This window comes from Oxyura jamaicensis, chromosome Z (assembly GCF_011077185.1).
Source record: "Oxyura jamaicensis isolate SHBP4307 breed ruddy duck chromosome Z, BPBGC_Ojam_1.0, whole genome shotgun sequence".
Classification (NCBI taxonomy): domain Eukaryota; kingdom Metazoa; phylum Chordata; class Aves; order Anseriformes; family Anatidae; genus Oxyura; species Oxyura jamaicensis.
The window spans coordinates 9968826-9980299 of NC_048926.1; the positions used below are offsets into that span (position 1 = coordinate 9968826).

Genomic DNA, 11474 nt, shown 5'->3' on the forward strand with positions numbered 1-11474 from the left:
GTGGGCTTCCTCCTCCTGCCTTCTCATCCCGCTTCCCTCACCCCCGCGCCTTCCCCTGGCTCCCCATGGGGCGTTTTGGCACCCATCCACACCGCCAGACCGCGTCCTTTCATTGCACCCCCTCCCCAGGTCCTGGCACTGGTCCCCATCAGCTTTTCCCCTTTATCACAGAGATGAAGGTGGCTCGGAGCAAATAAACAGTGAGCCACAGCCGTGAGGCAAGCAGCCAGCATCCACGGCTTCTTAACCTAGTTCGGGTTCATCACCGCCTGGCTGCTTACAGGGGACAAAGGAGGGGACATGTCCTCGCTGGGCACCATCCAGCAGCTTCTGCTTGGGGCTCCCTGGCCACCAAGGGCAGAGGGAGAGCCAGCACCTGCTGTCCCCATCCCTGTCCCCTCCTCCAGGACCACAACAGGGTGAAGGTGGGGAGCAGGAGCTGCAGAGCAATTCGTAATGACAGCCCTGGGGAGGTGTCAGCTCTGCAACCCCGCACACACTTGGGGGGCAGCCACTGGTGGGGAGGGTGGTCGGGGGGGGGGGACGCCAGCAGGCAGCTGCACCTATGGCTACGGCTGCGACTGGTGGTGTCAGCGAGGCAGCCTCCGTGGTGGGGACACGATGGACAACCGTCAGCACGATGCTGGTGACAGGTGGATGTGACGGACAGAGAGCTGCAGCCCTAACGGACAGCTCTCAGGCGGCCCTGGGAGGTGTCAGGAGATGTCACATCTGGGTGCCGGTGGAGAATGGGATCAGGTCTGAAGCTGGGATCAGGTCCGTGGTGGGGGATTGTGTCCATGGGGGCGATTGTGTCTGAAGCTGGGTGGGATCCAGGGCCCCATCCCCTGCGAGGAGCCCACGCACATGGAGGGAGCCAGACACCACGCAGGGATGCTCTGCCTCCCTCCCCGGCTCATTTCTGCTCTGCCTGTATGCGGTGGTGGGTGATGCTCTGCCCTTCCCTGCTGCAGCCTTGCACAGCAGCCCGTCAGGCACTTGCTTTTTATCCCATTTCATGCTGATTTTGGCATCACCCTCGCCTCCCGCACCAGTGCTGAAGCGAACCCTCCACGTGGCGCCTCAACACTATTATCTCCATCAGCCAAACTTGTAATCTCCTGAAAAAAGATCTCTCGCTATTTTGACAAGTTCCCTCTTCCATCACCTCCTGCCGACTGGCAGGAACAGCCAGCTCGCGCAGCCGCCCGCTCTGCAGCAGGCTTGTCCTCCAAAAGCTCATCTCCCCCTCTTCCACAGGCAAAGCCTTCGCCCCACGACCCCGCTGGGTGCTGCTGGCTGCGGGAAGGGCGCCGGGAGGAGCGGTGGCTGCGACATCCCCGGGCTGCGGGCTCCAGAAGCAGCCGCAGATGGTGAGCCCACATGCCGCGTCGCTGTGGGAGCCAGTGACCTACACGCGGGCGTCATGCAAGATTTGGGGAGGGGTAAGGGGGGGAGCTGACGAAAATGCACATTCCCGCGGCAGCTCAGCTCTCACCTCCACCCCTGCAGCCCTCCCCCAGCAGCCCGGCGCTGCCTGCAATGCCAAGAGCTTTCCCAGCCTGTTGCCATCGTGCCCGCTCTGGTGCGCTGGGGGTTTTCAGAGAGGGGCAAGGGATGCAAGAGCATCCCGCATCCTGCATCCCGCATCCTGCATCCCACACGTGGTGGAGCCTGCTGAGTGCCCCAAGCAGGCTCAGAGCCTTGCTGCAAACAGGCACCTGGCCATGCTACCCAAGGGACCAAATCCACCAGGCCATGCTGGCATTGATGAAGGGGATGGCAGGACCCTCCCTAGCAGCTTGAGCAGGGGAATGGGCTCCTCCTCGCCTTTGCTTTTCCGGGAATCATTGCTCTCATCCAGTGGCCTGACAGGGCAGGGCTCTCCCTACAGAAGCTCTTAATGCTCTTGCAACCTCCCAGCACAGTCTTCCACCGCCTCCCCCTTCCCCAGTCCTCTGGGGACAGGCCTTGGCTGCAGAGATATTTTCCTCTGGCCCCATTTTCGGTTCGCTTCCCCTTTCTCCGTCCCTCTCCGCACCACGTGCATCCCAGCACCCTTCCACTCTGCTCACCAAATAATGCAAGATCACCCCAAAGGGAAGCATCCTCAGGAAGGGTCCATCAAAGGGAAGCACCCAGGGCCAAGGCAGGGCCACAGGGCTCTCCACGAAGCTCCGCAGCTGACGGAGCGACGCACAACAGGACCTGAGAGCACAAGCAGCAGGCAGGATGAATCCCATCTGGAGCACGGCTTTGCGCATCCGCAGCCGCAGCTCAGGTGCCGGTGCAGCAGCCGGGTGCTGCCATGGATGCCACGAGCTGCAGCCTGTCTCGGCTCTCTCCTGGTCGGGTGTGGGAGGATGCGAAAGGTCTTCACAGAGGCGCTGTGGAAAGCTGCAGCTGGTGCAGCAGAAGTGGGACCACTGTCAGCTCCCACGGGGCTGGCACGTGGCAAGGAACTGCAGGGCCACCAGCTCCAGGGCTGCCGGGAGTCAGCCCAGCCCAGACGGTGGTCAGGGACCGGAATGGAAGGAGCAGGGGGGGTTCTCCAGCGGCCCCCCCACCACTGATGCACCAACTCACAGAATGGTTGAGGTGGGGAGAGACCCCTGGAGGTCATCTGGTCCAACCCCAGCTCAAGCACTGCTGGAAGCTGCTCCCCGGAGGGCTCCGAGACCCTGGCACCCTAAATCACCCCCAGGTAGAGCGGGCACCTCCAGCACAGGACAGCAGACCCCAGCCAGTGACACCCATCCCGGGAGGACACTGGGGGCTGAGTGACCGTGGGGGATGCACATGGAGCAAATATCCCACCCTCAGAAGTGGCGCTTTGGGGCTGCACCTTCCTTACCAGCACGGCATCCTCCCTCCTTCCCCACCACCTCCACGAGCCCCCAGCCCTGCTGCAGTCCTGGATGGAGCAGGGAGCTGGCACATCCCCGCTCCACGGGCTGAGCAGCAGGCAATGGGTTAAAGTGGCCACAGGCGGATCATGGCCGGGGCTCGGTGCGGGGAAGACCCCGACTGCGGGCAGGGGAGCCCTCTGATCCTCCACATCCATGCAACCCCATCTCCGTAGTCTTTGAGGTTGTCTCTAAGAAATGCAGCTCGGCCTCGGGGCCAGAGGAGATGCAGGGAAAGCTTTTATTGGTATCTCCCAGCCAACGTCAGCCTGGTAAAAAAAAAAAAAAAAATGCTTCATCTCTCAGTGAGCTGTTTAACACGGCTCAGGCAGCAATTGGTACAGGGACAGCAAACCAGGCTGCATCTGCTCAGCCCCAGTCACAAGCTCCCTGCTTCCTCCGTGTGTGTGTGTGAGCGAGCGAGCGTGCGTGCGTGCGCGTGTGTGTGCTAGACACAGGCATCCGCTCCCCGCATCTCGCCGTCTCCTGCATCCTCCAGGAGCGAGCAGAGGCTCTGGCTCCCCGCGTCCCAGCCTCGCCGCTGTGTCTCCCGGCGGGGATTTGCGCGTGGGGCGTGGGATGCGCTGAGCACCCGCGGGACCAGAGCGGAGGTGGTGGCCGGGAGCAGCTGCCATGGGCATCGCGTGGGAAGCTCTCTAGGGCTCGCACTCCCAAGCACGACCCTGACCCTTGGTAAGTGGCTTTTTTTGTATTTTTTTTTTTTTTTTTTTGCTGCTGCTGCTGGCACTTCGCCCGGTGCGTGGCGTGGGCTGGCTGCACGTCGCGACACCTGTGCGTGGGTCACCCCAGGGAGGGTGATGGTCCTGGGATGGGATGCCCGGGGTGGAGCGGGGGTGTGGATGGTGGAGGGTCCTGCGCGGGCGTCGGGGTCCTGATGTGGGTGCTGGGGAGGGAGACGAGGAGGAGAAGTGGGGAGCTGGGCGGGAGCTGTGTCTGCTGCAGGGGAAGGGACTCTGCTGTCACGGCATTTTCATCCCCCTCTGGGAGATGGAAACGTGCGACACACCTATAAAATCAGCTATGGTGCGGCAGGACGGGCAGCCGGATCCCGCAGGGAGAGCAGCCGCCGGCTGGGTGTCCCCAGGAGGGGGGCACAGCACAGCTGGGGCTTTGCCCACCTCCCCCAGAGCTCCCCACCACGCTCCTGCGCCCCTGCAGAGGGTGGGGAGGGTACCACCAGCATCGGATGCCACCGACCCCTCTGTCCTGCTGCAACGGGGTCACCTCCCAGCAGCGCCCTGGTCCCAGGACAAGGAGAGGGGACAAGAGGGTGCTGCTGGAACCCTCTGGGGACTCCCCCCCCCGGCTGCCCCAGTCAGCTCAGGGGGGTGGGATGCAGGGTGCCCTGGCAGGCAGCAGCAGGCAGGGCTGTGCCAGAGCTGCTTTGACTCCTCCCTGCTCTGCTCGGTGCCCTTCAGACCAAGCTGCCGTGGGTCCTGGGGTCCCCCGGGTGTCGGCACCCCATTGACACCCCATCCCTAACTCTGCCCCCCCACAGGACAGCGGTCCCAGGACTCTTGCGGGCATGGTGCTGGGGGTAAAACCACAAAGAGCCTCGTGAGGGCAGGGAGCTGGCTTGGCCCATGGGAGCCAGCATGGGGCAGGGGGGGCAGGTGCATCTTTCCTCAACAGCTGGGAGCTGGGGGGGGCGAGGGAACGTCCTGCTCCCTCACACCCCTGCTGCATCCCCTTGAGGATGGTACCAGGGACCCTGCTCCTGGCTGCACCAGAGCAAGCACCCAATGGCCCTCATCTTGACCAGGGAGATGCTGCAACATCCCACCCCCCACCCAAAGCCTGCACCCACAGCCCCTGCAGCAGCCCCCCAGCACCCCCAGCCACCTCCAAGCCCCCCTGCCAGGCCGTAACACCCGCCCCACGGCTCCCAGCCGTGCCATAACGCATCCACCCGCAGTCGTTCCCCGAAGCATCCCTCCCGTGCTCCCAGCCACCACAACGCCCACGCCGTGCTGCACCCCGCCGCTGCCACCCTCACCCCTGCTCACCGCTGCTGCTGGCACCCCCAGCAGTGCCTCCGTGCTGGCCAGCAGCCCCATCCAAGCCGTGCCTCAGTTTCCCCACGCAGAGAGCCCCGTGGGGCGGGGAAGGATGATCCACCAGTGCCAGGAGGATGAAGTGCTTCCTGGCCGTGTTTTGCTCCAGGGATGAAGCAGCAAGGAGCATCTCTCATCAGAAGGGCGCAGGGAAGTGGGGCAGCCCAGAGGAACGAGGCAGGATGTTGATGAGCAGGGCAAGGGAGGGAAAGAAGGGAAGATGCCCACGACGGCTGTGATAGCCCCTGGCAGGGCTTGGTGATGGGCATTCGCAGCCAGCTCCGTCCCAGATGTTATCTCATTGATGGGGGCAGCCTAAAAATAGGCCCCGCATTTGTGCCAAGGTGAGCAGGGTGGTGACACCAGATCCCGGACCACTGGGCACTTTGGAGGGCAGCTGCTAATAGCAAATGGAGCCGGACTCCCTCGGGGACATGTGGGGACACAGGTGCGGGGCACAGGATGCGGCCATCGTGGGGGCAGAAGGGAGCTGGGTGGCCTCTGGTCCCCCTGCCTCCAGAGGCCACCAGGAGAGGAGGGGACACCCAGAGCCTCGTGGCCAGACCAGCAGCTAGTGTGGAGCCCCAGGCTGGGGTGAGGCTCTGTGCGGGGGTGATGTCCTCCCCCAGCACATCCTGGGGGGGTTCTGGGGAGAGCAAGGCAGCGCTGAGGGGTCTGGGGAGCTTTGGGCCTGGGTCTGGATGGATGATGGAGATGGGGGTAAAGCCGTTCAGCCCCTAGATGTGCAGGCAGTGTGTGCCAGGATGAGGGAGAGGGGCAAAAACCCCAGAGAGGGGCAAGGATGGGTTGCAAAGGGTCCAGCCATGCAGGGAGGCCAGCAGGGCTGAGAACAGACACAAGCCACAATGGGATTGTGACAGACCCTAGACTCAGTGCTGGCCACAGAGCAGCTGGTGACAGGGGACACATAAAGTGGCCTTGGGAGAGGGCTGTCAACAAGGGCTGGAGGCAGGGAGGTGGGCTGGGAGCCTCCATGTCTACTGCCACGCTGGGCATCAGGAGCACCAGTGCAGCTATTGGGGAAACTGGTGCATGGTGGTGACCTGAAGCTGTCCTCTCTTTTGTCTCTTCTCCACGAGCCCAGCCCCTCTGCAACCTCTCCTCCCCGCTTCCTTGGGCAGGATCAGGCCAGGATCAGGCCAGGACCCCCAGTGACACAGGGATCTACACAGGCAGCTCTTGATGCCGGGGGGCTCTACCTGCTGTGCCCCGCAGCTCAGCAGCCTACAGGCAGATCTGCAATGCTGCCCAGAAAAATGCGGAACCTACCCATGGCCATTGGGCTCCCGAGCCTCCCAGGCAGAGGGTGGCCGTGCTGCGAGGAGGCAGAGACACCCAGGTGTCTTCCCCCCCGCCAGCACAGCCGCAGGGATGCTGCTGCGGTGGCTTGGCCACGTGTCTCCAGCTCACCCCTGCTCCCACCTTTGCTGCGCCGGGTGCCAGCCCCAAGCTGGGTGCCAGGACCCGGGGTGCAAATACCCCTGCCCACGCCTGCACACTGCCAAGAGGCGTGCCAAGCCCGCAGCGTGGCTCCCGGGGGGACACACGCGTGTGCCCCCACATGCGGGATGGGGCCCACGTGTTGCAGACCCGGCACCACGCGTGGGCAGGTGCGCGCAGATGGTCCCGCGGGTGGGGGGGCCGGGAAGCCGCATGCGTGCGCGTGTACGCAGTGGTGTTTGGGTCTGCACGCCCGTGTGCGTGCACGTGAACAGGGCTGGCGTGGCAGGGGCTGGCTGGGTGTGAGCGTGGGGACCTGCTTCTGCTGCGTGGCTGCTCTGGCACAGACGTGACCCAGAGCTGCTGTTGGCCCGCACGCCCTGCTCCGATGTAGGGCAGCTGTAATTACTGCGCCAAGGCTCCCTGCTGCAGCACTGGGGCCTCCTGCAGCTACGAAATCCCTGTGTGCAGGTGTGGTGCTAATTAATCCCACTCCCCGGGGACTTCCCTGCCTCCTGGCACGCCACGGTGGCTGGAGGGGCTGGGAGATGGCTGCACTGATGCGTCCCCCTCACCGCTGTCACCAAGTGCCGGGGTGAAGAGAAATTTAGGGAAGGTGGGAGAACCAGCACCAGCTCTGCCATGCCCTAGCCCTGAGCAGAACTGCTGGGAGGACATATCTCACCCTTGGCTGGCCAAAGAGGTTTTCTTGTGTGGATGCAAGCAAGGGGCAGGGTCACAGCTGGTCCCAGCCCTCTGGGATCCACTGGTCTGGTGCGGGAAGGGCCTGGAAGCATTTCTGGTTAAGCTGGAGCCTGCAGAGTTGGGATGGGTGAGGCAGCATGCCCTCAACGCTCAGACCCTCCATGGCCAGGCCCCCACATGGGTTTGGGTCCATCTCCCCACGGCCACCACCGCAGCACTGCTCCCCATGTGGCTGGCACACGTTTTTGGGGCCAGCGACTTGGCTTGATGGTGCAGCAGTTGCATGCAGCATTGCACCTAAAGACCTCAGCGCCTTCCCCACCCCTCGCAGAGCCATGGGGGTGCTGATGTCGAGGCGGCAGACGGTGGAGAAGGTGCAGAAGGTCAGCTTGGCCGTGTCGGCCTTCAAAGACGGGCTGCGGGAGCAGCCGGCGGCGCGTCGGCGGGCGGAGGCTGGAGGCACGCGCCGCGGGACGCTGGAGCAGACGGTGCAAGAGGCAGAGGAGGAAGCGCCCGCGGGGCCCTCGCAGCCGGAGGAGGGCAGCGCCGGCAAGGCCGCGTGGGAGCGGCTGCGGGACGGCCGGGGTGTGGAGCCGGAGGAGTTTGACCGAGCCAACAGGTTCACGCCGCCCGCCTTCATCCGGCCGCAGCGGGAGCTGCACGATGACGAGCCTCCGGACATCAGCCTGGAGCAGCGGGAGCAGGCGAGCAGCTGAGCGTGGGGCTGGGGTGGGAGGGATGAGGCTGGTGCTGGAGATGTGCAAGGGGGTCAGCAGGCATCCACGGTGCCTGCTGGGCAGTGACAGCCTCCTTGGAACAAGGTGTTGGCCAGCAGAGGCTGGAGGCAGGAGCACTGCTCTGCGTGTTTGTCCATGCAAGCCCTACGGACCAGCCTGACCATCCACACCCACAACCCTCATCGCCCAGCTATCTGCAACCCCGTAGCTTATCCACGCACACCTGTGATCCTACAGCCCACCCACAGCTTCATCCCTACCCAACCAGCCACCCACAACTACAAGCCCTCATCCCAGCCAACCCACAACCTTGCAGCTTCTCTGTCCATGCCTACAGCCAGCCAAAACACAGACCAAAGCTTCCATCCACCCGCACCCACAGCCCTGTAGTCCACTCAGCAGAGGATGGGCTACACATGGACACGGTCCATCCATACGTATGGCCCTACAGCCATATCCATTCACCTTCCTATGGACCCATGCCCCCTCCTCTAACCTTACCTGGCCAGCAAGCCAGCCATGACCCCACCACCCACCTGCTGACTGTGCCACCACCCCAAAAACCTGCCCTCCCGTCCCCTTGGCACCCCTACACCTGCGATGTGGTGCCCCCATGCTGGGGAGCACCCACGCTGCCCCTCTGGGCAGGGTGCTGAGCCGCAGCTGCCCACCGCTCCGCAGATCCTCAACGACGAGATGTGCGAGATCTGCGAGGTGTGGACAGCCGAGAGCCTCTTCCCCTGCCGCATCTGCAGCCGGGTGTACCACGACGGCTGCCTGCGCCGCATGGGCTACCTGCAGAACGACAGCGCCGTGGAGGTGACGGAGACCGCGCACACCGAGACCGGCTGGAGCTGCTACTACTGCGTGAGTGCCCACAGCGGACACCACTGGGTCCCATGGCGTGGCCTGCTCCAGGGTGCTGGGGCTCCTGCTGCTCCTCAGCTCCTGCCATCCATCCTGGCAGGGAGTCACCAGGGGGCTGGAATGCCTACTGGGCAGCTGGGGAGGGACCCTTTGTCGGGGGGTGGAGTGGTAGGACAAGGGGACATGGCTTTGAACTAACAGAGCGGAGATTTAGATTAGATGTTAGGAATAAATTATTTATTTTGAGGGCGGTGAGGCCCTGGCTCAGTCTGCCCAGAGACGTTGTGGCTGCCCCATCCCTGGCAGTGCCCAAGGCCAGGCTGGATGGGGCTTTGGGCAGCCTGGGCTGGTGGGAGGTGTCCCTGCCCATGGTGGGAGGTGGGAGTGGGTGGGCTTTAAAGTCCCTTCCAGCCCAAACTGCTCGGTGATTCTAAGACACCGGCCCCTCCCCACCTCCCTACAGCAGCCATATAATAACACCCACCCTCGTCCTCCCGCTCTAGGACAACCTCAATCTCCTGTTGACGGAGGAGGAGATGTACAGCCTGATGGAGACTTTGCGGCAGTGCAAGATCATTCCAGGTGCGCACCCTCCCCGTGGCGGGATGGGCTGAGCCCTCCCTCACCCCTCATGCAGCCCTTGGTCTGAGGGTGTCACCGCTGCCCTGACCAGCAGGAGGTAAAAGCTCTGCTAAGGGCAGCAGCCTTGGGTCCCCCGTAGCGGTCGAGGAAGCAGGGGAGGTGGGAGGGATGCATGGTGCTCCCAGGTGGAAGGGATGCCCCAAACCTGCCCCCGCAGACACCTGCCTGACGCTGGACGACTTCCTGCACTACAAGCACCTGGTGCACAAGCAGCAGTTTGAGCAGCCCATGGGGGAGGCGCAGGAGGAGCGGGCCACCCTGCAGTTCTCCGCCCTGGACCCCGACAAGAAGGGGCACGTCGAGTGGCCGGACTTCCTCTCCCACGAGTCCATCCAGCTGCTGCAGAAACTCCGGCCGCAGGTATGGCCCCGGTGACGGGGCTGGGATATCCACCGTAACTCACGTGTGACCCCGTGGCTTTGCTCAGATCCCCCCCGGTCAGTGAAGGCGGTCCCCACACCTGGGCATGGGTTCTCCCCGTTCCCTTCTTCGCCCCCCCCCCCCCCCAGAACTCCCTGCTGCGGCTGCTGACGGCCAAGGAGCGCGAGCGGGCACGCGCGGCCTTCCTGTCCCTGGACCAGGACAGCGACGGCTTCATCGTGGAGAGCGAGTGCCACAAGGCACGGCACGCCTGGTTCCGCAAGCACCAGAAGGAGACGCCGTCCTGCAGCGTGAGGTACGGGGACACCCACGGCGGGGAAATCTCGTTGTGGGAAGGGGCTGCGGGGATGACCGGCGCCCTGCCTCCCTCCCCCCAGCATCAGCCACGTCGGGCCCATGTCGGAGAGCAGCCCCGCCAGCAGCGGCAGCGCCAAGAGCCAGGAGAAGACGCCGCTGGCCGCGGAGCAGGAGGACGCCCGGTGAGGGGGCAGCGCCGGGGGAGGCGGCGGGCGGGGTGACGGGGTGGGCGCCCCAGTGCCTCCCCACGTGGGGGGGGGGGCTGTTTTGGGGTGACGGCTTCTGCCCCGCAGGCGCGTCGACTGGCCCGGCTTCCTGCGGGACAACGTCGCCTACATCCTGGCCGCCCGCCCCAACAGCGCCGCCGTCCACCTGCAGCCGCCCGCCTAGCGCCCGTCCCGCCCGTCCCGCCCGCCCCGGCGCCATCTTGGCCGGCGACGCCTTTCCCCCCTTAGGGAAGAGCCCCGTTGTCGTGGAAACCTGCCCTGCGTATCCCATTGGCTGAGGGAAGCCCTGCCCACTTCGCCCCGCCCGCCAATCCCGCACGGCTCCCCGCTGCTTGCCTGGGGGGGAGCCAGCTGCTGATTGGCTGGCGGGGGAGAAGACGCGCCGCTTCTCCTCCTGTCTGCACGTCGGATTGGTCGGGAGGGATGGGTGGTGGGCTGTGATTGGGTGAGGGAGGCTCGAGCAGGTGCAGCCGCGGGGAGCTCTGATTGGCTGGGGAGAGGCAGGGCAGGACCTTGGTGCCCTGGAGGCCCCGGAGGAGGCTGGAGGTCCCCTGGGTGCAGAGGCTCCGTGCTGGGGGGAGGCCGTCCCCGTCCTGCCCCGCGCCTCACGTCCCCGTGGCCCCCAGGGAGCGCGCAAGGGGATGGACGGGTCCCTCCGACCTCCCTCCACCCGGAGGAGGCCCCCAGGGCAGGGGCAAGGCAGGAGGCCACGAGGCGGGGGGAAGGCGCCGAGGAGCTGGATGCCCTGCACGCCTCGCCCCTCCATGCCCCGGGACCCCCCGACACACACCCACGGCAGCACCTTGGCCTCATCGCCACCTCCCCCTGCCCAAGGCACTGCACCGCTCCCCGCTGCGGGGACTCCCTCCCTCGCAAGCTGTGAGACAATCTCGGAGTTTCAGGCCGTATAGCGAGGCCGAGAGATGCGGCAGCGCCATGGGGGCATTTCGGGGGCCGGGTCCGAGGTAGGGCGCGGGTGGGATGGAGACGTGGCTGGAACGGGCAAGCCGCCAGGGATGGGGCGTCGCAGCCTCCACACTGTACTGGGAAGTGTCCATTAAACAGCTGTGTCCAACCACCCTCTGGCTGCCGATCCTACGAGGCACGCGCCGCAGACACAGATGGCGAGTGGTGCCCACCTGCCTTCTACCCGGGAGGTTTTTGGGGACCCCACTG

The 11474-nt window shown here is 65.0% G+C and overlaps 1 protein-coding gene across 1 annotated transcript; it reads left to right on the forward strand.

The window, feature by feature from the left end:
• The first annotated feature begins 3193 nt into the window (after positions 1-3193).
• Positions 3194-10753, forward strand: PHF24 (PHD finger protein 24). Its single transcript, XM_035310642.1, has 8 exons — positions 3194-3597; positions 7478-7851; positions 8566-8751; positions 9255-9333; positions 9551-9753; positions 9903-10069; positions 10152-10253; positions 10365-10753. Exons 2-8 carry the CDS (start codon positions 7483-7485, stop codon positions 10459-10461), a joined length of 1203 nt encoding a protein of 400 aa, XP_035166533.1. The 5' UTR covers positions 3194-3597; positions 7478-7482; the 3' UTR covers positions 10462-10753.
• Positions 10754-11474: the final 721 nt, after the last annotated feature.